Source organism: Lonchura striata, chromosome 15 (genome assembly GCF_050655825.1).
Source record: "Lonchura striata isolate lonStrDom1 chromosome 15, ASM5065582v1, whole genome shotgun sequence".
In the NCBI taxonomy this organism is placed as follows: domain Eukaryota; kingdom Metazoa; phylum Chordata; class Aves; order Passeriformes; family Estrildidae; genus Lonchura; species Lonchura striata.
This window is the reverse complement of record NC_140717.1, coordinates 13,150,277-13,176,921: the sequence shown is the minus strand read 5'-3', so window position 1 is coordinate 13,176,921 and position 26,645 is coordinate 13,150,277. Positions and strand designations below refer to the sequence as shown.

Below are 26,645 nucleotides of genomic sequence, written 5' to 3'. Positions count from 1 at the left end.
TGAAATAGCAAGAGAGCGGCTGCCAGCAGCAATTCCAGAGCAGCGGAAGGGCGGGAGGCAGGATCGGGCCGGGCGGGGCAGCAGCGAGAGAAGCCGTGGGGTGCACGTTTGGATCTAGGTGGGCACTGGCACAGCCCTCTCAAGAAGAGGGTTTTGCGCTGCCAAGGGAGATTTCATGCACTGCCAGCCCGCACTTGTACACAACGTGTCCTTGTCATGGAAAGAGTGGATGAAAAGCAAGCAAGCACTGCAGAGAGACAGACTGTCAGCTCATCAAGTAAAAGCACTGAGCCATCCACACTCCCTCCCCCAACAGACATCATTCTGTACCTAATCCCCAGCTGGAAAACAATGAGCATTTTCTCTCCTTTTTCCATCCTTCCTCTTTGCAGGGTCTGCTTGTCCCGCACCAGCATAATCTGGCTTCACCATGGAGTTTACAAAGACAGTGCAGACGAGCATCTGATCACATCCAGACCATCCAGGCAGAAAAATGAGGCACCAATACTGATTTGTAACGAAACTGACTTTTATATAAATTATAAACCCATCCAGTTTAAAGCAGTTCAGTTGCAGCTGTGTCACTTAAGTCCGTAGAAGGCTGAGGCATACGTATCTCCTACAGTCATAAATTAACAATAATCAAGGAAGAGAAAGTTCAGATAAGGCTGCAAATACAACAAAAAAAAAAAAAAATCCCTAAGTTTACTAGCCGTTAAAATAAAGTAATGATTATCAAGGATTGCAAAATATAAATGCAATTTTTGAACAGTTAAAAAGTACAAAAATGATGGACAACACAAACAAGCATTGTACAGTTTGTCCTGTGTGTAGACAAAGCAGGGTAGGAGACTTCCAACCTTTATCTACATCAGACACTGATTTTAAGCCAAGAGGAGTTGAGGAAATCTGTAAAAGGATCGTGGCTCATGATCCCAGTAGTATAAAAGCAGTAATTTTTCAGTCTGTAAACAGTAGTCTTGGTAGCTTCTTCTAGGTATGTTTTTCGTCACCCAAAGAAAATCCGAAACAAACAAAAACAAATCCTAAGGGTGGAAAAAAGGGGAACAGCAGCAATGGGTTGTAGCTTGAATTTCTTACCAAGTCCGTGTGGGACATATTCTGGAGGGGAAATGCTCTTTTGTAAGAAATATATAATATATTTAACTGTACACAATTTATAGGGGGAGAGAAATTCTCCCTCAACCAAGCCCCCAGTCAGTCAGTACGGAGTCATTTTTGTACACTGTTTCCTCCTAGAGAAACTACAGCTTGGGAAGAGACGGCCTCTGCTCTTAGAAACCACCGAGTAACCCAGGAGTTCTGTGTTTGACAAGGTTGTAATTCCCAGTGGCTGGAAGTGGTGAGAGAACAGCAGCTGGCACTGAGAACAGTCAGAATTCCCCTGTGCTGGACGTGAGCGAGCCATGGTTCCATCCTGTCCCAGCCCCTGCCTCAGATGACATCAGTTCCCCCCACAGTTTCAGTTCTGCTTTCAAGGAATGCAGGAAACCTTTTTTTTTTTAACCCAGCTTCTGCTTTCAGGCACACAGGAGGATTTTAAATGCTTGGTTCTCTTAATCTTAAACCTCACTTACATTGTCACCATTACTTATTGATACGACCGAGTTCAACCTGGTGTAGCAGCAGTGGAAGGAAACTCCAGCATGGCTCAGCCCTGGGACTGTCCCCTGTGTCACCTTTGCTGTGTTTGTGCAAAGCCCTCTGGAATTAGAGGGAGAGGACAAGGACAGCAGCAGTGCCACTGTGCCCCCTGACTGAGAAGGGCAGTGCCTGTTTCTGGCTCAGGGCTGTTCTGAACTGCCCCACCCCAGCACAGGGGTGGTTTTCACTCACCCAACATACCTGACAGCATCACCTTCAGTCACCAGCCTTGCTTTAAGGAGCACACCCTCCTTTCAAAAATGATATTTCTATACAACATGACAGTTCTGTTTGGTTTCTTTTTCTTTCTTTTTTTTTTTTTTTTTTTTTTTTCAGTAAAAGTGTTACTATAAAACAGACTTAACATATTTAGGTACTCCTCCAGCCCAGAGCACTTACCAGACATTGTGATTCAACCATCAGGACATCCTTTACAATTTGACAACCTGCAGACATTCTTTTCTTTCCCTTTCAGGATGGGGCAAAGCCAAACTAAATCCAGCAAGAGCAGCTATAGGACTTTTTTTTTTTTTTTAATACAGGGGATTTATTAAAAAAATACTCTCATCAACACTCTAGCATTACTAACAAAACAGAAGAGATGACAAAGGCAGTCAAGCTCTCTTCAAACTTTAAATCTAGACTCGGATACCTGTGGCTCTAAACCAGGAGATGAGGAATCTGTTGGGTCTGACCTGTCTCTTGTATTGCAGGTACATGAACTTTTTTTTTTTTGCCTATCAATTTCAGGCTGCATTGCTCTTTTGAACATGAAAAAACCCAACAGAAGTGCAGATTCTGTGGGAGCAGATGATATGGTCACACTTTCTAACAGAAAGCTTCATGAACCAGTGCTTGGATAATCAAAGTTCAACTGCAAAAAGCAAGCAGACAGGTACAAAAAGGATCTCAGCCTCAGACCACAGCGGAAGCAAAAGTTACCTCTGCCAACTTAAAACCAAAGCCAATAGGATTCAATTTCTATTAAAATATTGAAGTCTTAAAGTTTCAGTAATCTAAATACACTTTTTAAAAGTCATGACATTGCTGTTTGACATTGAACTGACATGATACCAGCGCAGTGTCACACTCCACTGCAGCCATTATTTACAAGGTCTCTCGTTTTGTCTTTTTTTTTTGCTGAAACACCCATTCCCATCTCCCTCTCTCTCTGAAGTTTGCTCCTCATCACATTTGCAGTTTTCCTGAGTTGTGCACAGACACCTCCTCCCTCCCGCTCTCTCCTGGAGGATCCTGCCCCAACTCTGGATGATTCCCAGCCCACCACGGAGGCCTCACCTCTCCCTGATGGACCAACACATGGAATTCTGTCAGCAGGACCAGGTGGTTTGCAGACAAAACAGGCAGCTCCAAGCCAGGCTCAGTTCATCAGAGGTGGCTGAACGTGGACATCTACAATTCCTGCATTTCTAAGGCAAGGACCATACAAAAATTATGAATACTGTATGGTGATGAAAATATCCTTGGAGATAGATGCTTTACACTGGATTGCTATTGCTGCTTCTAAATACCATCTCCAGTTGGTTCTAGAGATCAGAAGGGAAGAAAGTGACTTTTCTCCTGTTGCAATATGCTTATGAACATGTATAAAAAGTGGTCAAACCCCAGGAAGGGTCCCTGCTTCTTTTATGTACAATAATTTAAATCAGCTCAATACATCTGTAATACCTAAAAAAATTGTTTCATGATTTTAAGTCCTTCATGCATTATGAGGAAGTTCTGGATTTAAGTGATGGTAGAGTGGATGTTGCTTCTGTCTGGGACTCTGGTGTCACTCCCCTGTGGAGTCTGTCAGGGATGCATTGCTCAAATCTTTAGTTTTTTAATGGTATCAAGTCTCTTTTTCAGCAGCTCTCCAATTTCCTGAACTGAGTGATGGTAACTGCTCTGGACCTTCCCTTGCACAGTCTTTGTAAACTTTTTTTCTTCCTGCAAAGTGCAAAAGAGAAATCACTAACTCCACAGCAACTGTTTAAATCCCCCTTTTAAACGTTCTCCAACACCTCAAACACCAAAAGGAAATTCCTGAGGATCACAGTCTTTGCACAGGGAATCTCTTACCTGTAAAAGCAGAGTGTCCTTGAGTGACAACTCTTCAAGTTTTAGTGCAGTCAGAATGATTTCAAGCCCTTTGATATGATCTATTACATTGGAAGTTAATGTCTGGAGTTCAGTTACATAATCCAGGAAATGGGTAAATACAGGTGGCTACAAAAACAAACACAGGTCTTGAATTTATAACCACATACTAATGTCCATTTTATATAACTCACTTTGTAATATATAACTCTCTTCTTCCCACCAGTGCTAAGCTGTAATTTAGCTACCCAAATAAACACTCCCAGCTAACAAGTTTACTGGGGTACATTCCAGGCAGGAAGGTCAATGACACTCTAAACAGTATTTCTCATTAAAAAACTGTCACATGATGTCACAGATATGACATGTCACTGATTTTAAACAGTAAAAATTAGCCCCAAGTAACCATTACCCAATTGAGCTCCACCAGTTTATGAAAACCAGTTCATGTTATCTATCCTGATTTTTCTTTCAGAATAAATAAGCTTTGATTAGGGGTGGGGGAAGAGAGAAAGAAACATTTTTTGTACCATTGCTACACTGCTTTCTTTTTTTTTCTTTTTCTTTTTTTGCAGGTTGGATTTAAAAGGTCGGAGGACACTGTCACAGTAACTTGATACCCACAGGGCAATGGAGATCGTCTGGAAGAAAGGTAAAAATATGTTCTAAATTGCATTTACAGGAGGCTTCTCAATTCATTTAAGTGCTCCAGGTAAAACTCAGCATTGCTGATTAAAATATGCAGCAAAATTCCTCACAAGTTCTCTTGCCTGAGATCAAACTTCCACTGTGTTTTAGTCCCAACATTTTTACCCCGCAGCACTCCCAAATTTCTAGTTTCCAAAGGAAAAAAAAAATACCTCAACAAAGAAGACTAAGTTTTCTAAAAGGTTTGGATGAGTTTTCAAGGTGCCATCTCTGACTTCAATCAAATCACCTTTACATTTATTGAACAAGTCTGAAAAGAAAAAAGAAAAGCCTGATTTGAGGATGAAGGAGATTATTACAAATGTGCATTTTCTGCACACCAGGTATCTGAGTGTAGTGTGCAGAACTGTCATGGCACTGACCACTGAGATAATGAGTCCTTTCCATCTCCACTGAGTTCTGGCTCATTACAAACATTTCCACACCCTTGATGAGCCCCCCTGACCCAAGCACCAGGAGGAGAAGCTGCCCAGGCTGGGAGATAAATGCACTGAAGGGCACAGCACGTTCTCAGCATGCAGCAGCTTCAGCACACAAGCCAAGGGCAATCCCAGCCTTGTTCTCAAGCTTTCACAGGGTCTGCATCACCACAGCCCATCCCTGCAGACACTCCACAGCCATCCTCAGACAGCCAGGAAGCTCTGCCTCAGTGTCTGTTCTCAAGTTACCATTTACCTGTCAGTCGTTCTACTAAAGACTTGAAACTATTCCCTATTCTTTCCTGGATTTCTGCTGAATCTTCTGAAAAAAAAAAAAAAAAAGAAATAAAAACATAAGCTACAGAGTTCTGTTATTTTCTGCTTCCAGAAACTCAAGAGGCATTTAAATGCTATTTAGTGTCAGTTCTCAAAAGTAACTGCTTTCAAAGAGGAGCCAGTATTACAGCACCATATACTGCAGAAAAATGAAGTCTTGCATAAAACACTAAATGAAGGCACTGGCTCTCAGATAATTTAGTTTCATAAAGAAAATTAACACACAAGTAACAGTTTTGAGTCCACATCCTCCAACGCCCAGCAGTTTTCAGACTAAACAGAGACATGTGGCTCCCTCCCACCACACACCGTGGCAATGTGGTCAAACCCCTGCCCCAAACACTTACCTAAGCCATTGGTATCTAGTTCATAAATATCACTAACAAGATAAAACAAGCTAGTCTGGCACTGACAGCTGCCATTGCTGAAGAAGCCAGCCATTCGGGTAGGAGGAGGGCCAAGGACAGGATACTAGGCAAGAAGCAAAGAAAAAGATAAAGGTGTTGCAGCTTTTCCTCATCCCACCCAGTGCCTGGCACATCTCCCAGTCAGTCACACACCACAAACCCAGGGGCAGTTAAATGCACTCCGCAGCCTGCACGATGCATTCACAGTCAACATTTGGGGAGAGCTTTTGCCTTATTGGTACCTGGATTTTTTGTTCTAGAAACTTCTTCCCTGAATCCACTGCTGCTTCCAGCTGCTGCAGCAGGGCTCGGATGGTGTCAATCTTGGATGAGACACCGTTCTCTGCAGTCTTTTCAGAGTTCTTTGGTTGGATGGTGTGACCAAGAGTTGGGAGTCCGCTCACCAGCCTCAACGTTAAAGACCGGATTCGCAACCACAGCGTTTCCTCCTCCAGGGACAGCTTCCGATGTTCCTCAGAAATGTCCCTGCAGAAAGGCAGCAAAGCTCTTCAGGCAAATGCTTCAGGCACAAAAGCCTACCCAAAGCTCCCCAGTTCTGTATGATGAGGAGGGAGTGGTCAGAAATTCTGAAAAATCAGTATCTAAAACGGCAGCATGGCCAGATGTGGTGGATAGTGCTTAAATCAGCCAGCCCAAGGAACACTGAAAAATGGGAAGGAATTTCTTTGCTATGTGTGAGTTCAGAGTATTTCTACTCACCTGTCTTTTGGATCCCAGCTAAACAAGACTGTCAGGTCTCTGTTGTCACGCAGATCTTTCCATGGAATGTCATCCTCCTCTGGGCTCAGACTCATGGACTTTACACTTTCTTCTAAACTGGTTGATCTGTAGGTAAGAACAAGCAGCACTAAATCAAACATCTGATCACTGCAAAGGGAAAGCAGCTCACTAACAGACCACGTTCTGTGCACGGCTCAGTTTTCCCTCTGTCAGGAATGTGACACACGGCACTGACAAGGATGTGAAGGGACAGCGAATCAGGATCAGAATCCTCAAAGTAGGAAAAGTCCTTCAAGATCACAAAGTCCAACCACCAATGCAGTACTAACACCATGATCACCACTAAATCATGGCCCCAGCGTCCTCCCACGTTTTCTCAACACTTCCAGGCATGGAAGACTCCACTGCTTCCCTTGGCAGCCCATTCCAACACTTGACAACCCTTTCCACAAAGGAGTTTTTTTAAACCTCCTCGGTACAACCTGAGACCATTAAAAGCAGAAACTTTAGGAGCAGAGCTGCAGCTCTGAGGTTTCTGCAGGTGCAATTCCCCAAAGGCCCCTCTTGGCCCACTCCCAGTTTTCCCATGCCAGGAGCTGTACTCACATATTTGCTTCAAGTAAGAGGTCCAACAACATCCGCTCGGTGCGAACCTGTGCGAAGTGAAGGGAAGAGTTCAGCCTGTTCCTGAACGCAATGAACTCCGGGATCTTCTCAAACGCCCCGTACTTGTAGGCCTGGATGATGTATTCTGAGGTCTGCAACACAACACACACCAGCTCCCCTTAGTGACTTCCCAAATTAGGAACAGCCAACAAGGTCACTGCCAAGGGACTGCGTTTCTGTGGTTTTTATCAGCCCATTGAGCTTCTGCTTCTCCAAGTCACCCAAACAGTTTTGCTGCTTTAAATTGGGAATGCCCAGATGCTCCATGGCCAGTGAGGTTTAACAACCAAACCAACACTAAACATCACGTTGTTGTCACCACAAACAAAAATACTTCACAGGGAAGAGATGCTTCTGGAAGGCTTTTTTCCTTCCTTCCTTTTCCTTTTAGATGCGTGATTCAAATCATTCAATCACAATTTCATTGTGAGAAATAATTCCAGGCAAAAGAAATATAGCCAGATTTTCTGGAACTAACTTGGATGTGCATCACATATCACCACAACACAGATTTAAAAAAAAAACAAAAATTACTCACACGTTTTTTGTTTCTCTTTTTTATTAGAGTTTTAAATATAGTATCACACAGTGGGTACAACAAAAACACCAAAGGAAACTCTCAGGGTCCATGGGATATTTTGCTTTCTCTCTGATGAAATGCAGCAATACAAGGCAGGCAGCCAGTATTTCACTTCAGTCCAAGCAATCTCCAAAAAAAGAGATTTTTAAGATGAAGGAACCCGAGACAAGCAGTGTTTTCATGAAAATGTTTAACTGTAGATACACAGTGAACTATTTCTACTCCCAGAATTACTCCACAATTGAGAAATTCTGGCAAATCAACTACTTTCTTCTGAACAAGCTTATGAACTTCACTAAAGATGAAAGGCACAAAAAAAGGCTTCTGCTTAACTGAATTCTATATGGTCTTAACAGGCTCAACCAGTCTGGAAGTCTCTGAGATACCAGAAGGCAACACTCAGAGATCCAAAACTCCTTTTTTTAGCCCCTCCAAACCAAGAAATATCCTCTAGGGAGCTGTCTTTATTTTTTCCCCCCTAAGTAATTTGGTTATTTGCACTGAATGAAAAAGTATGCCAGATATTCAACAACATACCCTCTGATCAACAGCCTTGCAGAGGTGACTGTCAGGGACTGGGCTATGGGCTCTAATTCAACTGCATCCACGTGGTTTTTAAATCCCCCCAGGACATGTTGGAGTGGTTTGCCTGCAGTATCTGGAGAGATTAAAGATGGATGGACACAAGAAAATTAGAGAGATTACTGGTGATTCTGCATAGCTGAAGGAGGACCATCTCAAGGAGGATAAAGTTGCCTTTTTAGTTTTGGCCAAATATAGCAATGCTGCCTTCTCTCTTCTCCCTGTCCTTGGCATCCTCTCCCAGAGCAGGAATAGTGGCAGGATTGCACAGCATCCTACATGGCTGTTACTCATGGAATCACTCTGACACAGGATTCACGTCAGGCTGGGAAGTTCAGCAAGTCAGGAGAACGGATTTATCCATAGCAAGAAGTCTGATTCAGGAGCTCTATTTTTATGCCAGACTTCATTTACATCCCACACTTCCTGCTCCAGGCAGAGTCCCACACACAGCTCTGTGCTGTGACATTCCAGCTATCTCAGCATCAACCTAGGGAAGAGCAGGCAGCACCAGAAATCTGTAAAAATGGAACTTTTAAAGGACAGACCCCTTTTAACACTGCAGATGTGCTTGCAAGGCTTGAGTGGGAGCTGCTCCAAGCACCCTGAGCATAAAGGGGCAGCCCCAGCAGAACCAGAGCAGCCCAGAAACTGGGAGCAGATCCTGACCTTGTGACGTTTTATGGCAAGGAATCCTTCTTCATTCCCACTCTTATCACACCACCATCCTCAGGGAACAGCAGCCTGAACTGAGCCTCCACCTCCTGCAATTCCTGGTTGCAAGAACAGCTTCTGAGGCATTTCCCATCAAAAGGATCTTAAGGAGGCAACCACTGGAAGTATCCCGAGCAGGAGAGATTTGGAGACCTGAGAGCAACATCAGCTCGTGGTCCTTTGGCTGCAACACCATCTCCAAGGTATGATGTGAATGTTCCAGTCCCCATCCTTATCTTGTCACATGAGAAATTCTGTCCTCCTGCTGCACCAGTGCTGGCTTCTTGAAATCCCAACATTTGAAGGTGTAGCAGCAAGGCAACACCTTTTTGGAATTTCTGGAACACGAGTTGTGTTTTCCTGCCAACAGCACCTGGAATGCAGCCATCACCATCCATGTACAGACAATGAGCCACTGGAGACATCCAACTCTCCTCTGCCACAAGCACCTCCATCATTCATGCCACAGAGGAAAACCTGCTCCCAAGGGAACCACACCCCAATTACTTCAGATTGTTTTCCACAGAAAGATGATTTCTTGATGCTTTACAACACAGTGCTCCCAAGCAGATGACTCATATCCAGTCGTGGGTTTCATTCAGACAGTTTGGTCCAGGTATGTTTTTCATTAACATCCACCAAATGACTTTTTAAAAAGACTGAAAAGTTACACCTCAGTTAAAAAAAAAAAAAAAAAAGGCACCTGGATCTAGGGCTTCACTCCCAGGAATCTAAAGCTTCTTATCAAGTAGGAAAAAAAAGAGCAACTGAAGGATGTAGAGCAGAGCGAGCTTCCATCCCACTGAACAATCCATGTGCATCCCTCAGGAAAACAACTGTGTCAGACACAGCTCACAGGAACTGGGCACCAGCACCCCGGGCACAGGGAAATGGCAATGGGAATCCTGTACACAGGAATCACCTGGGCTGCTGCTTCTGAGTGATTTCTGTGTGAGACTCTTTACTGCTCAGTACAGACAATTCCTGTGTTTTTATCTATTGCTGGCATAGTGGGAAAGCCAAGCATGTGACCCCAGAGCCTCTGGAGCCAACTCAGGCAGTGGCTGACTGGCAGATTTAAAACTGGATCGCACCTTTGTTTCTCAGGAAGTAAAAATAACCTTCACCTACCTCTCAACAGTGCCCAGGGTGTAAAATACAAATACACAGGATATATTCCCACTCCTCAGAATGGGATGGTCCCATTAAACAGAAGTGCACCCCTCACCGTCCACTGAAAACACACAGCTCCAGTGATTGTAACATAAAGGATTCATCATGTGCCATCCTCATCCTGACCCATCATCACTGGCTGCTGTGTAACTTTCCAAAATGCCAAATTTATGACACCAGCACTTACTTCCACATCACATTCCACTTCAATTATTGCGTAAAATCACAAACCTTAATTTAAAAGCAATCGTACCTGTTTTATGAGGAGCATTAAAACTGGCTTTAACAGAAAGGAAGCTGAAGCAAAATCTAATGTAACAGGAACTCACAAATCCTTGTAGTAGGAAATGCAAGTTGTGACAACCTTTACTACACAGCTGCATCTACTACTACTCGTTGTTATGTTTTAAATGCTACATTTGAACAAGCCTTGCACGGGGCTTCTCTAAAGCTTCTCAAAGACACTTTGCTGTATTACAACGTCACGGAGGGGGTTTCTTTCAACTTACATCTTTCTGGTTGGAGTGGAAAAACCTGAGTGCAAAGTTGCAGGATTGGGAAGCAGCAGCGTAGTGGCCCAGGGAGCCGGCGTAGCGTGTCAGGAGATAACTGCAACAAACAGCACAAGGCAAACGTCAGCCACTGCCCTGGCAAGCAGCTGCACAGGAGACATCTGGACATTTAACAGCATTACCAGCATTCATGAGCAAGTTCATGCTTTTAGTGGAATGAATTGTCAATTTTTTAAAAGCAGCATGTGAGGGCTTGGAGTTCTTTCTTTGTCTTAAGGGAATAAGAGCTGCTCAGTGAGAGACCCCTGATCACACCAGGGTGTGTTGGCTTTCACTGGTGCTCCCAAGCTGGAACACCAAGCTCTGACTGGCAGCCAGCCAGCCATTTCACCAATTTCTTTCAGATTGATTAATACTCTAAAAAATCCAACACAGCTCAAAATCACACAGGAAGGATACCCTACAGAAAAGGGGGAACATGCAGTGGACATGCCTCCCAAAAACCCCAGAACACTTTTGCACACGTGAAAATGTGACAACGTGCTGAACTCTGGGTGGCAGAGGATGCTGCAGCTGTCAGGATGGGGCCAGCAGGAGTGATTATTCTCAGTATGTACCACCCACCCGATGGTGTCGTGCTGGATGTGCTTGGCGTCCAGGCTGGAGTAGAGCTCCGAGACGGGCTCGAAGGCGCCGAGCCTGCAGTAGATCCGGATGAGCAGCAGCTTAAACTGAGCATTGGAGGGACTGTGAGACAGCCCCTCCTCCAAGAGAGTCAGGCACTGCCACACAGCTGCCTCTTCACCTGGTGACAGACACAGCACAGGCAGGTGTGAGCAGGGACAGGCGCTGGCACGATTCCCTCTGCCCGTGTTACACAAGGCTCAGAGCGCTGCCAGGGATTTAATTGTGCCCAAATAACACTGCTCCAGCACTGCAGCTGCTCCCTGAGGGAATGCTGGGGGAATAATCCCTCCCAGGGAATATCTAGCTCACATCTGCACAGAGCACACTGCTGGGAAAGCGACCCTCTCTGATGTATCCTGTTTAGGAATTCCAGCTTGCACACTGCAAAAGAGTCAGGAATTCAAGAGCCGACATCCACCTTTCTGCCAGAAACCTGACCATGGATTTAGTCAGGTTAAAGACTAAATCTTCCTTGGGAAAGACAAGGATGTAACAGATAACTACATGGAAGGGCAGGATTATATACATGGACACCCAGCACTGGACACTGTGGGATTAAGAGACTAACAAGGAGCAGGGGTGGAGTACAGGCAAATTTTATTCAGAGAACAGGCCCCAGCAAGTCTAGAAACAAGGGATCCAAAAGCCAAAGTATGTCAGGAAGAGAAAGAAATGCTCTCAAAACATTTCTGGTACCAGAAAGGAGTTGTCAGTAGAACTCAGGCAAAGGGAGAGAAAAAAGGAATTAATCAGAAAAATTAAATCTATTGTTTATAGAGGCCATTGAGATTCAGGGCAAACACCAGCTGATCAGAGACTCCTGAAATACCTAATATTGCAAAAAAAAAAAAAAACAACCAAAAAAACCCCAGAAAGCTCCAGGCCTAACAAGCCATGCCAGGCACCCACTGGCCACAGGGACAGGAGTCTCCCTTTCCCAGCCTCCCACAGAGATATTAGAGCAAGGCACAATTTTGGGAACATACCTTCCAGCCACAGATCAAGCAGTAGGTGAACTGCAAGCAGGCAGTAATAATCTGAAAACTGCAATTCAGTTTTCAAACAAGATTTCCCTAAAAAGAGACAAAAACCAGTTGGAACCCTTTAATTACTAACAGTGCTGTCAGCTGATCTCACTGTCAAGTCAGGGTTATTGAGTGGCACCACAATCAGAGAGAACACCACATTTTAATGTTTAGAATCAGAATTGTCTTAAAATCCAAACAACTTCACACATTACTGAGTGGCCTTTGGGGCACTTCAAACATTGACATCTGCTGGAAGAAGAACTGACTCCCACAGCTGCAAGATTTACAAATTAATAGCTCCCGACCACAAATGTGTCCTATGCACTCCAGTGAGAAAACCTGGCTTTGCTTAAAAGCACATGCAATCCTGCAAAGCACAAACAGACCATCTGAACTACCCCGTAAAATCTTATTCATCTTTAAATACGTGGCTGAAAAGAAAAAAAAAAAAAGGAAAAATTCAGGGAAGGTGAAGAGTAGAATCACAAAGGAGAAAGCCAAGTTTTATCAGATTTTCCTCACCAAACTCCAACCCGTGGCGGTATCTCAGCATCAGCTCCCGCACCACTGCCAGCTTCTGCTTCTTCTCCATGGCGTGGTAGATCCCCAGCAGCCTGGAGAGCTGCACCACACACAGGTGCTGCTGCAGGGCCTTGATGTCACCTGGCAGAGCCACCTCGTTCTCGGCCGCCGCCGCCAGCGGGATCACGTCCAGCAGCTGCCGGATGAACTGCAAGAGAAACCCCGGTGGCAAAGGCTGCAGGCTGCACCAAAAGGTGAGGAAGCAGCATTTCCTCCCTCCAATCAAACCAAAAAAAGGCAAGGTGGTAACATCCATGTTGATGTCTGTGGTTCAAGAGCAGCCTTTGAGTTTTTTTTTTTTGAGTTGTTCAATATCTTTTTTGCGTTGCTTGAGGTTTTATTAAGTTTTGTGAAACAGATAGAGGGAAGAAAAATCAGAGGTAGGTTTCCAATTCATTGATACACCAGGGAGTTCAAGCACCTGTTAACACTTGTGGTAATAGAAGATGCAATTAAAATAATTAGTTACTGACAGGCTTCTCAGCACACTTCCAGGCAATCATGGTTTTTCATTGTTACATTTTCCCTCAGCTCTGAAGTAATGTGCAGTAGTCAGTGAGGTCATCAACTCTGACTAATGACTTCTTTTTGGAATTAAGCTGTAAGAAATGCAGCTTCTCATTGTTTAGTTTTAATGGGAGACAAAAGACTCCTCACAACACGCAGGGCTGGGCAGCAGCTTCTTGCTCTAAAATACAACATTGTCTGCAAACGGAAACCTGAGTTAAAGCCAATTGAATTTGGTTTTACTACATTTGGTATTGACACAGAAGAACTGCATCAAATGCAAGCCTGAGGCAAAAAGCTCAGGAGCAGCACCAAGTACAACACACACCAATTCCAGTTTTCCCAAAGAATTTGATGAATGCTATGTTGACAGATTTTTTCTGTTTGAAACTGTGCCATGCTGAGCAAGGTCAAGCACATCATTGACTCTACTGTCCAATTTACACCTCTAGGAAGTCAAGGTTGCTGTTGTGACCATTTTTTCTGGACTATCTCGCGTGTCAGTGGCTCAGCAAGATCACAACCTCAGCTACTGAGGTGGAACTCTCACGTCAAACTCATCAGCACCTCAGCACCACAAAACCTCCTCAGTTCCTTGTGTCCTTGACCAAGCTAAACTGCTGTAGATGCTGCCTCAGGGACAACCAGAAAACCACCTAATACATCAGTTTGACACAATATATATTCCAGAATATAGTCAGTAAGTCAGCAGCAGTTTTAAAGCCAGACAGAGAATTTTAAAGTCAGAGTCATGGTTTCACAAGCACTGTAACAGAACTGAAGTCTGAACTATTATTAAATATAATTCTTCCACTCTTGGTTTTGAATCTGTTCCCTGGAAAGTTAGGATGAAACCTGTTCAATACTTCAGGGTTCCCTTACAATGGAATCACCATTTCCAGGACTAGGAGTTCAATATCCTGCTGGCCACAGTGGGCTAAAAACACACCTTTAAACATAAAACATCAGCAACAGCCATCCCTGCCAGAGCCACCACTCCCATCAGCAGTGGGGCTGTGGGAACAGTTTGCATTAGGAGCCAAAAATACTTTAATAAAGAGAACCTTGCTACCTACCCTTTGTTTACCAGCATTTTATCCCCAGGCTCTGGCTGATCCCGGATTCTCTGCCCTCCCCAGCACTGATCCCTGGACACAATGGCTCAGACAAACATTGGGGTGAGTGACAGAATTCCCAGCTGCTGAAGTCACTCCTGGCTGCTCATGACTCTGCACAAATGGGCTTTTCAGAGAAACTCTTCCAGAGAGTTGTTCCAGAAAGAGATTCTGGAAAAAACTGCCATGGGCGCCTCCGTGACCCCTGGATTGGGGTAAATGTGCCCCTTCTTTGGCCCTGCCAGAGCCAAGAAAAACATCTGTGACATCCCTGCACGGGATGAGGGGGCTTCTTCCAATTAAACAGAAACTTTGAGCTCAAAGCACCCTGACACCTGGAATAAAAATGCCAAAGGAATACCAGAGCTGAGACCCTGCAGGATCAAACTTAGCTTTAAACCTCCAGTAAAAATCCTCAGAATGAAACTTCTCAAGTGTTCAGATGTTCATGATATCTTCTACAGCACAAAGAGCTCTCTGAATTTCAAGCAGAAAGTAAAAATTTGATGTTTCCAGTCTTTGAATATAATCCATGGGTATTTTAAGATAAAGGGACCAGAGTGCAAACAGCCACTGCAGTTCCTGCCACGACTTGATATTTCCTTACCTTTGTGTACTGGCTGGGTGGAAGGAGATCCACAAACACTTTGAGATCAGTAAAACAGCAGGGTTTGTCCCCAAATTTTTTGAAGTACTGGAACATTAGTTCTTCTGGATCACCTAGGAAAAAGGCCAGGTCATCTTTTTAACATCCTCCAGTAGAAGTGAAATCTGTAAAATCACTATGAGAAATCTTTGTTCATTCTTTGTTTTTTTCATCCCTTCAAGATTACAGAGCAATTTAGAAAGCAGAGAGATGCACTACTGCAGATTTTAACAGAGCTTCAAAGTCTCTGGTAACCAAGGACACATTTAAAAAAGCCCAAAAGCTTCATTCAAGCTCCTTTAGCAGATAATAGCTCAGCAACCCAGGGAAGCACAGGCAGCCTCCACTTATCTCACTATGGCTTCTTTTGGGATGGAAAAAAAAACCAGAATTAGGAAATAGCACAGATGTTGCTCTCATCACATTCCCTTTCATTGATTCCCTAAATGCCATTTTGTGATGCAGGTTTTTAAAAAGCAAAATCTGGCATTGTTGCCATAAAAACTTAAATCAAAACCCACACAAAGATTCCAGCACTAACAGGAAGACTTTCCATTAGGAATACAGTGTCAGTGACTGGATGCTCCTAAATCCCTGAGGTCCTTTTGCAAACCTCCCTGCTGGCTTTTCCAAGCCCTGGAGTAGTCTGGAAATACCTGCCTTTCTTCAAAAGTTCACCTTCCAATGCTTTTAAAATTCTTTACATACAGAACAACAGGTTACATCTTCCTAATGAAAACTGTATTTAACAGAGTGATTTAGCAGAATGTTTGTGCTCTGTCTCCCTCTGTCCAGAGATGAATTCCTCCCCAGGAGGAGCTCTTACCCAGTTTGTACTCATCATTGCAGCCCCTGTGCCGCAGGCGCCGGATCAGCTCCAGTTTGGCCAAGTAGGGTCCCCGGAGCGGCCGGGGGCTCTTGGACTCCTCTGCTATCCTCTCCTCGATGAAACTCACAGCCTGCTCAATGGAGCAGTGCACCTCCCCCTCCAGAGAGCTGCAACCACACAGACAAAAGGTTCTTGGAGAGGTCCCACTGATAACCCACGCTCAGCACACTCCCAGACAGGGAAATGATGGATTCTGCAACTCAGTCACCACAGAAAACATGAGCTGGAAGAGTACTATAATATACAAACTACTTCCATTAACTATTGCCAGCCTCCAGATAAAAGAAGGGAAAACACACCATTTGGGCTCTGACATCAAGAACTCACTCTAATATTGAATATATGAACCCAAACAATTTGCTAAAGCACCAAGGGAAAACAAATCCACAGCAAAATTCTCTACTTACTGCTCTTCCTCTGCTGGAGGTGTCCAGGATTCATCAATGAGTTGAAACACTGAATCAAAGTAAGTTATATAAAACTGCCAATCATCTGAGCTGAAACAAAAATCAGGTACAGAACAAAATTTAGGGAATTGCCAAAACAATTAACAGCTAAATCTACGTTTCTTGCTAAAGCTGAATTAAGGAATAACACATAATCATATTACAGAAAAAACCCAATTGTAATCATAAAATTGTTTCCTCTTGAAAAGGTCTCAAATCTTAGGAACACCAAAATACTGAATTTCTGGCAACATATTAAGCAAAAACATTTCAATTCAAAATTGAGGCAAGCTATGAACTCTCCTCCTATGAGTCAGAGCTCAGCAATAACCCCACAAAACACGAAGGTAGCAGTTTCTCTTCTGCATTTAACTTAGATACGAGAGCACAGCTAAATTCAAAAGCACACACCACATCTCTCCTGACAGTTCTGAGACAGATTTGATCACACTGAAATGTTCTGTCTCCTGATGCATCTGCTCCAAGCACTACATGCATTTCCCACGATGAAGTCTGGCCAAATGGGAGAAATTTAGATGTAGAAAATTTAATGTAAATCATGGACAGGATGAGAAATGCAAAGTCAGAGCCAGTCAATCAGCACAGAACTTAGAAATAAGGAGGTAAACAACCTTTTATTGCATTAATGTGTTGCCAAATTCTGCCTGAAGAAAGCAGCAACTCCAGTCCCGACCCTGACTCCCCCCATCACCTTCACCTGGCTTCGGAGTGCAGTATTTGGAAAAGCTTCCCAATATTCTGCTATTTTAACCACAAAAGCCACCAAACAAGGCCATTCCTAAACAAGCAGGGGTTTTTGTTGCATCTTTTTTGCAGGACTGCAGGAATCCTCTCTCACTTTTTGAGCAGCAGCCTCCTGGCCAGCGCGTTGCACTCGGGCCACCTGTGCAGCTTCTTGTACATGGCCATGCACTTGTTCTCCCGGCTCTGCAGCTCACTCGTCAGCTTCTCTGCAGCAAAAAAAAACATGGAAAGCTCAGCTCATCCCTGCTTAAACCTTCTTGCTCCAGCCCAGCACCAAACCACCAGGTCTAACACAGCAGCAGCTCTCAGAAAGATTTCCCATGGAAACCTCCACATCCCAATTCCAAGTGCATTTTAATCCTCAGTTAAACTCCACTAAAATGCAGATATTGAAAACACTTCAGGTTTGAAGATGGCAGCTACAATAAAGAACATGATCCCAATTTACCACTGCAAAGCTCAGCCCTGAGTAGTGTTCAAATACCATAAACAAAGCAGGTAAAAAACCAGGTTGCCCAAATACCTCCACAGTTTACACTGAGGTTAAAACTGGTGCTAAGTCAGGCTTCCTAAATTTTTTTTTTTGGAAGCAGTGGACAAGTCTGAAGTGCTGTATTCTCCACACAACTCTGATTTATTAAAGAATAAATTACCTCCAAGTTTTCCCCTCACGACATCTAAGGCTTCCTTGTACTTCTCCAAACGTTCCAGGATCATGTAGTACAGTTCCACCTTAAAGGAAAAATTAAATTGCAATGAAATTTGCTAGGAAGATCATACCCAGGTGTGCCAACAGAGAAAATAGGGGATACCAGGCCTGCAAAGCTATCTTTAGTATCCCAAAGGGTGCAATACTCAAATTTAGATTATTTTTCCATTCTTAGTCCTCAGATTTTTCTTGGGGCCTCCCAGAGAGCAAAGCACTTCATCAGTCAAACCAAACACCAAAAATTGCCTCAGCTATAGGACTCTGAGGCCCTCCTAACCCCCTGCTTTTGGTTTTCCTTCTGTCCCCTACAATTCACATTTAATTCCAAAACATTTTTGATTATTTGAAGTTTTCCAAGGTAATCAAGTTCTCTTAACAGTGCATTCCTTGTCTCAACAAAGCTCAAACCAAGCCTTACTTCAGCCTCAGCTTCAATCTTGTCCTCTTTCACCATTTTTTCCACCATTCTTTCAGCAAGTGGCAAAAACATCGTTTTGGAGAGGTTTTCATCCTGTGCTGAGATAGACTGAGGAAGAGAATGATTATTGTAACAGCTCAGCAACTTTCTGTGATGTCCCTCCCACTGCTCTTTTCACTTTAAAGGAGGGAAAAAAACCAACCCAGGTGTTCCAATCCCCCCCAGCCACCTGTTTGGAGCTGCCATCTGTGACCTGAGAGTGCAACTGCTCTGGGAAATGGCAGCAATAAAATTGCTGCTGCACAGAAAAAGCTCATTTTTGATCAGATCAACCAGAGCCCTGCATCTCTGAGCACACAAACCTGCTGGTAAAAACATGGAGCCAGAACATTTTTGCATTTTACACGGCACAGGATTTTAGAGGATGTGATCAAAACCCTCCAAGCTTATTTTTGTTTGATTTTATGTCTGATTTTTAGTGCCCAAATGTGCTGCCTCAACCAGCAGCAGCACAGCTGATCTGTGTCTATTCCTGCAGACTTGCTGCTAATTCCAGAGCTCTCATTTATTCCCTCCAAGAGCTTTTATAACCTCATTAGAGAGGAACAATTCTGACTGAGAAACTGCAGTTAGCTGAGGATTTATTTTATTCATTATCTCTGCCAAAAGGACAGGTGGGTATCACTGCAGATGAGAGAATAATTCAAGTTGTATAAAGGTGGTAAGGCAACAGTTAAATTGGATTATAAAAACACCTCAGCGTTTTTGGACAACAACAATAATGCTGTTAAGGAGGGCTCAGTCTTTCTCCCAGCATCACACAGAAACAGCTCAAACACACATTTTAGCCAAAATCATAATGTTTTCCCTCAGAACATTTCTGCACCAGCACTGCAGTAAAAAAAAAAAAAAATAAAACAACCAGTCAAACCCAACATTGCACACACCTGCATAATCAGGCTCATCACGGACCAAAAATAATATGGATTTTTGGGAACAATCTTATAAAGTGCCATTCCAGCCTGAAAAACAGAAGACACAAGTTTTATCATTCCTGAAATAGATTTATTTCTCAGATCTCGTGATGGGCAGCAATGATGGGAGGGAATTTGAACATGGGAGGATTTTCCCCACTCGTGAGCTCTTCCCTGAGGAAAACAGAGGGTGGAAATGTTTCTAAGGACTTTGTGTAGGTCTGACAAGAACGAGGGGATATCTCCAGTGCTGAAGGACACAGCAAACCCACGCCTGCCTCCAGGAACCCAGTGCTCTTCAACACTCACTTCACATCTACTGACACCCCCAAATTTGGGGTCACCTCCACGTGCAAAGCAGGGGGAGCAAAGGTTGAGCAGGGAATTTGGTTGAATCAAAGCAAAGCCAAAGAATTCACCATTTTCCCTAACACATTAACAGCTATTCCCACATTTCCCTCACGGTGCCTGTATCTAACAAAGGACAAGACTTCTACTCCTAAAAAAATCTGTAATTAATTTCATAATAGTCTACCTCCACAACTGGACTTTTGTCCCAATTCCCTGACTGCAGTTGGCATTTTCCAGGATTTTCAGCTGGAATATCCCAGAGCACAGGACACTGGGGTTTATTTTCATTCCCTAATCAATTATCCATCCACACACTCTTCACATCCCTAAATCCAAAACCACAGGCCAACATCCCACTCTGACAATACGATATTGATAATGATGATTTGATCCAAATGATATTGAAAATGATAATTTAATGAGATCCACATTTTTATGTCATGTCAGACATAAAAAAGGTCACATAAATGTTAATTATTGTTATCTGTGGCATTTTCTCCACTCATGATTGTGATCTATCACATCTAAAGTTTGGGTTGTATTGTGAGGTTTCTCATTTCAGGTACACCATAACTCCTTTTTTGCTATTTAAGCTAAACCTGTGAAAAAATTCAAGTCACAGCAGAAACAAGAGGGAGTTCAGCACTTATTTCTTGTCTCTCTGTGTTTTTTTTACACAGAAGAGTGAACATGCAGGCCTTGAAAATAATTTTTCATTTACAGGCATTCTCCAGGCACCTCATTTGGAAGGGATGAAAACAAAATCAACCAGTGTGACACTGTGCTGCCAAGTGAGAGGGGATATTTCAAGTGCTTTTTAGTTTTTCTTCACTGAATGACATCAATACAGGTTGTATTTCAGATGCTCAGAAAGAGCACGGGGAGGATTTTCTTCCTAAAGTTAACAGAGAACTGAGGCCAGAATCAAAAGTGAAAACATGGATCAGAAGCTCTTCTTAGATGTGCCTATTCCAGAATTCCTTTATTTTGTACTCTAACTACAAAACCACAGATCAGTAAAAGATACAGCCTTAAGTTAACAAAACTTCTGTCTTCACACAACTCACCTTCCAAAACTGAGGTTCAAACCTCTCTGTAAAAACCAACCAAGAGTTTAACTTCTGCATTAACCCAGCTCAGCGTTTTTGGAAAATTACTCATAACACATAAATGAGACTAAAAGACAGAGAAAAATACACTTTAAACCAGCCAGAACACAAATTGTTGGTCATACCTGTTGCATTTTCTTGTATTCTCCAACCCTGGCATAGGCCATGAAGAGGTGGGAGTGATACTCTTCACTGTTGGGGACCTTCTTCACAGCTGCCTCATAAAGTTTAGTCACCAGCTCAGCTAAACCAAAAGCAGATGCTAGAGTTAACACCAACTTGGGAATATTTTAAAGCACAGCTCCCTAAAGAGCACCAGGGATGCTCTGAACAGCAACTAATTGCACTCATCACTCCCAAAAATACTGCTCTGCCCGCCAGGCACTGCAAACATCAGGCAAAGGAGGAAAGTGCTTAAAAAAACTCTAAACAAACCTCAAAATAAACTTAAATCAAAATAGAGTTCAACAGCAGCAAATGAACTGCTCAGAGAGAATTTTAGGTCTACTTTTAAAGTAGGTTTTTCTCTATTTTTGAGCATTAAACTGAATGAAGGTTTCTCCTGCTGGCAGAATGACTGCTCCATGTGAATCATGTATCAAAACAAACACTTTCAGAGCCTAATAGCAAATTAATTATTCTTATCACAGGTTTACTCATATTAATCATATCCTGCTATCTCCCAACTGCCTATATCAGAACTCTAAACAATTATTTCATACTATACTTTTTAATAGCAGGTCTATCATGACAAAATACTTCTGATAGTATAACCTGCGAAACTTTCTTACATTTTCATCCTTCCATATTTTTTTCTTACACAAACAATTGTAGCTCAGAATAGAAGCAGAAAAGCAAACGTAATTTGCCTTTCACACAGTTTATACATCCCTGACACAGATGTAGAAAACAACTAATTACATTAATTTTCTTGCAAGACCAAAAGTGGAAGTGCCTCACACCCACCAGTTCCTGAGTTACAGACCTAAAAGTTACAAAGCTCAGCTTAATGGAAATTGTTAACAATCACAGAGAGGCTCTTGTCATTCACAGGGGTTTATGCTGAAGTCAAAAATACAGAAAAATATTGGTATTACTCAACAAATGATACTTTATCTACAAACATACATACACAAAGAAATCAACTGGGAGAACATAATTGCTCTTTTGCAGACTGATGCAAACTCCCTTTTCTGAAGCTGTTTCACCGCTTGATCGTTTCTCCAGCAGTTCACCAATAAATTTTGGTGCTATCACCCACCAAACTCCACAATAAACATTGGTACCACCACACCACACTCCCCAAGAAGCTGCCAGAAACAACAACTGTTCAAGCTGCAGAAAAGCAGGACAGGAGGTCTGGCATCTTTCAGAAAAGCACAGGAAACTTTCCTCCATCACTCCAACGCTGATGATTCAGTATTTTGAAAACACAAATCACTCCGAGGAACCTGACAAAGCTGATGTGGCCAAACTGGGAGGTGCGGATTCCCCTCCTGGTTTTCACCACTTTCCTGAGGCCTGAACCCCTCAACTACATCACACCTTGTGGGATTTGTCATCTCTGTCACTCTACTGGCAACAAATTCCAGTAGTTTCATCAATAAATGTGAACTCCCAGGTGTGGATCATTATCAACACGCTTCACTTAGGAGCTGCTACACAACTGAGTTCAGAACAAGCCTGAATGAGGATTCTTTTGCTTTATGAAAATCACTCCAGCCTTACAGGCATTACAACAGGATCACTTCAATTCTGAGTCTCTTAACAGTCTCTCACATACACAAATCCTGGATTTTACACGTTTCCCACCAAACTGTGGGGCACAAACCTTCCGGAAGAACACAACTAGAGATTTCTGGGAGAGGAACAAACTCACGTCTGTGCATTTCCCGGTAGAGAATGGTCAGTGCTTGCAAGGAATTATCATCTGTGGGTTCAAGTGCTGCTACTTCTTGTGCCAGGGCATAGGCTTCATCCTGCTTGCCAGTCCTCTGCAAGCCAATGGCCTTCAGCACCTGTGGACACAACACAGGCAGCTCTCAGAGACACAGTCTGCATTTGGAAACCCTCTCGCTCCTGCTGGGAACAGCCCAAGCACCTCATTCCCTCTGCACAACTCCAGGATTTATTAATCTTTTAATCCATATGGCTGGACAGGAAAACTCCCAAATGCAACAGCATCAAAGAGGGGATCTGACTTCTTAATAAATGCTGAGGTTGCCCCGAGGTATCATCACATAATTTCTCTACCTGGAAGCTGTAAACTGACCTGTCCTGGCAATTTTCCTTAGTTTTCTTTCACTAACTGGCCAGAGAGAAGTGACATAAACGAGAATCAGGTCAATGACACTCTCTGCAGCTTGGGAAGCTTTCAAAATGTAGAAGTGGAGTGAACTGCAGCAGGAAACCCCCAGGGAAATGAGAAAAGCAGAAAGAGTCACACGTTCAGAAAAGGGAGGAACAGAATCCCTTTCCCTCAACAGGGTCACAGCGAGGAAGGTGGACAAGGAAAACAGCAAATGCCTCCAAAATCATGGAATCCTGGAGTGCTCTGGGTTGGAAGGGACCTTAAAATCATCCAGCTCCATTTTTCATGGACCAAGTCTCCCCAAATTGGCCTTGAACAATTCCAGGGATGGGGCATCCACAGCTTCTCTGGGACACCTGTAATGTCTTCCTCAGACATTTCCTCCCAAGGAGATGTTTTGATCCAAACTCCTGCAGATGGCTATCCCAACCCCAGAACTCCAAGAAGCATTTTTAAATCCCAGCCCATGTGCCAAGGTCACCTGGAGTGGTGCTGACAATCAGCCCAGGTGGAACCAACACTCCAGTCCCTATCAGGTCATTTCCAGGCAAACAAGATGAGCTGGAACAGAGACATTCCAGAGGGCTCAGAAATCACTGTGGAAGTTCCCGGAGAAAGGGACAGTGGAACAGCCCGAGACTCAGGCAGAACGAGCTGTGTCCCCCAGTCCCACTCACCTTGGCACAGTGAAGGTCCTTGTGCTTTTTGAGCAGTTTATCTGCTTGCTGGATTGCCATTTTATTATTGCCATTATCGAGATAATCTGCAGAGGAAGAGCACACACAAAATCACACCAGAACACCAAGGCCATTCTGGAAAGCCACCTCCAATTTTACCATGGAGCATCAGCTGTCACACCAGCAGCAAAAACCATATTTTCCCTGTGCAGCTTCTCCTAAGCCAAACATTCAGGAAACTGTCATTTCAGGGATGAAGGATTCATCTCATTGTACTGGTTTTAGTCATTCAAACAAACAAGCTTTTGTAATTACTCCACACAGATCATTACAGCAACAAAAGAGACCCATAATAGAGAGGATTCTGCAGCAACAGCTCTTTGCTGGCAGTGCAGCTCCAGTGCTTTAGCAGGAAAAGTAGAAATTAATTTGGTGTGTCTTTGGGAGACTTTCAGTGACTTTTAACAGGCAGGAAGTTAGAAACCAAACACATACACACCAGCAAAGTGGGAAACACTTGTCTACAGCATCCATACCTCACAGGCAGAGCAAACCTGTCCCCCTGGAGTACCACTACCCTTCCACCAGGCTGGTTTTGAAGGCACAATTGTGAAGCATTAGTATTTCTTAGGGAGACATCCCACTATCTCCAGACCATTTTCTCCTCTTTTAGCTCAGAATCACAACTTTCAGATTGATCTTCACGTTATTACACAATTACAAACAAGCAGTTTTAGACCAGGACACAACCCCTATATGCTCCCCTTCCCTCAAAAATCTCTCTTTCCTCAGCTAACCCAACTTTGCTGCCCCTCATGTGCCAAGGGAAGGAAGGGGCTGCTCACACTGCTCTGAGCTCTCTCCTGCCAGTTACCTGAAATTACATCACACATCTTTACCTCGCCAAACCTGTCATTCCCATTAGGAGCCAGAACTCTTTTACTGAGGGCAATCCTCAGCACGAATTGTGCATCTATTCTGATTCACAGATTTCTGTTAAACAGCTCCCACATTTGCTCCTGTGGCCAGGTGGATGTTGCATATTTAAAGCAGAGTTAATTGGGCTCTGGAGCCCATCCACAGCAAAACTCTCACTAGTCAGCCTTTCCACACTCACCAAAATAAACACTGTGGCATGAAATCCAGTTTGAAGCCACAAATTTCAACTTAGGAAACCTCTGTGGAACCTCTAACATTAAAACTTTGGGGATTTCTCAGTGAAGAGGTTTCAAAGGTGTGGAACAGCACATCAGAGGCTTCTTGCTTTAAGGCTCTGTCACCCAGCTTAGTGACACACAAATTATCCCTCATGCTGAGCTGCCTGACTGGGATTAACAGCTGTGCCAAGAACATCTCAGCTTTGGGTGTTCCAAAGTAAATCAAATAACCCTCAAACCTCCCAAAAACACAGCAGAATGAAGAGACTGTATTTTCCTAACGAGTCAGGTTTCTAGAAGTCAAAGCAGCTTCCAAAGGAAATGAAGCTAAATGAAAATAAATTTCAGCCAGCGCTAGTTCATAGGTGGGGATGTTCAAAGGCTGGAAATGCAGCACCTGAACCTTCAGGTGAAGGGAGAAATGTCAAGATCAAAGAGAACCAGAGCTGTCGAGGAATCCCGGGGAACCACTGCACAAACCCAGGCACACCTTGAAATCCAGAGGCAGACCTTGGGCCTCACAGTGCACCTCCCCAGCTGCTGAGGAGGGGAAGTTGTGTGCGTTTATCACACGCTTTATTTTGGTTTCTGCAGCACCACAGCCTGAGAGCAAATCTTGCACTGCAGAGAATCCTTCCCAGAACGAGCAGAAAGGAATTCTAAAGCTCTCTCCAAAATGAACGCAGCGAGATGCTCAACATCACCTGCTTTGGTATCAGCTGAATTTACTCAGCTTTTTATATTAGAACCATTTCTTACACAGGTTACGACAAGAACAACTGTACGTCAATGAAACTGCCAATCACAACACGGATGGAAAACTAAGGGGGAAAAAACCTTAAAATCGTTACATAAAGACAAACGAACTTGAACACCTCTAATCGAACAAACCCATCTTGCTCCCTTCCCCTGGAACCCACCACGGACTCAGCCTGTACTGCACCATCCCTCTGCCCCAGCAAAGGACATCCCAAAGCACGTCCAGCCCCAAACCAGGGCAGCTCTCCACGGTTTCCATCCCTGCTGAAAAAGTTAAGAACGCTTTCCTCAATCTCTATCAAATCTTCAGTTCTAGGGACGAAACGATACCGTAGCCCGGGGAAGCGTTTTCCTTTTATTTCTCCATATTTGCATAGAGCCAAGCTTTGCCTACAACCTCCGAAGCAACCCCAACAGCGCAGAACACCCTCGGAAACATTCGGGGGGACACAACAACGCCGGACAACTCCCAACGACACCGTCCCCTTCTACTTCTCCCCCGCCTCCCAATTAACTCCCCCAACAGCGTCACCGCTCCGTGCCACAACATCCAACCAACACAACTCCGGGGCACCCGCGGCTGCTCCCCCGGGGGTTCACCCATCCCGGCTCCCCCGCGGCAGCGCACACAGCTCCGGCCGGGGTCACCTGGGCTGCGCTGCCCCCAGGCCGAGGGGCACCCCGGGGCGCCGCGGGACCCCGGCCCGGCCGGGCGGGCGCAGCCCCGCGGGGCCGGAGCGCGGCAGGGCGGCAGGGGGGCTCGGGGGGCGGCGGCGGGGCGCGGGGTCCGTACCGTAGATGGGCCGCAGCCGGCGGTCGTTGGGGTCCTGCACATGGCCCCGCGCCGCCATGATGAGAGCGCAGAACGCAGCGCGCAGCCGCGGCCGGGGGCGGGCAACGGCGGGCGGGGCG

At 44.2% G+C, this 26,645-nt stretch overlaps 1 protein-coding gene across 1 annotated transcript; it reads right to left on the bottom strand.

The window, feature by feature from the left end:
• Positions 1 to 510: 510 nt before the first annotated feature.
• On the bottom strand, positions 511 to 26,605 carry NAA25 (N-alpha-acetyltransferase 25, NatB auxiliary subunit). The gene is made up of 24 exons (XM_021544660.4): positions 26,527 to 26,605; positions 23,818 to 23,903; positions 22,709 to 22,847; positions 20,955 to 21,073; positions 19,343 to 19,417; positions 18,396 to 18,503; positions 17,922 to 18,000; positions 17,363 to 17,474; positions 16,465 to 16,554; positions 15,995 to 16,164; positions 15,130 to 15,242; positions 12,841 to 13,048; positions 12,277 to 12,363; positions 11,228 to 11,408; positions 10,601 to 10,700; positions 6,983 to 7,134; positions 6,356 to 6,481; positions 5,878 to 6,121; positions 5,576 to 5,699; positions 5,149 to 5,214; positions 4,626 to 4,723; positions 4,296 to 4,406; positions 3,748 to 3,894; positions 511 to 3,615 (listed from the first exon to the last, which is right to left on the bottom strand). Exons 1-24 carry the CDS (start codon positions 26,582 to 26,584, stop codon positions 3,493 to 3,495), a joined length of 2,916 nt encoding a protein of 971 aa, XP_021400335.2. The 5' UTR covers positions 26,585 to 26,605; the 3' UTR covers positions 511 to 3,492.
• Positions 26,606 to 26,645: the final 40 nt, after the last annotated feature.

Coding starts and splice junctions, on each gene's coding strand:
- NAA25 (XM_021544660.4), bottom strand. CDS start 26,584: ATGGCGGCGCGGGGCCATGTGCAGGACCCCAACGACCGCCGGCTGCGG. Junction 6,482..6,982: donor CTCTTACTTGAAGCAAATAT/GTGAGTACAGCT, acceptor TCTTACCTACAG/ATCAACCAGTTTAGAAGAAA. Junction 6,122..6,355: donor AGCTGGGATCCAAAAGACAG/GTGAGTAGAAAT, acceptor GCCTTTCTGCAG/GGACATTTCTGAGGAACATC.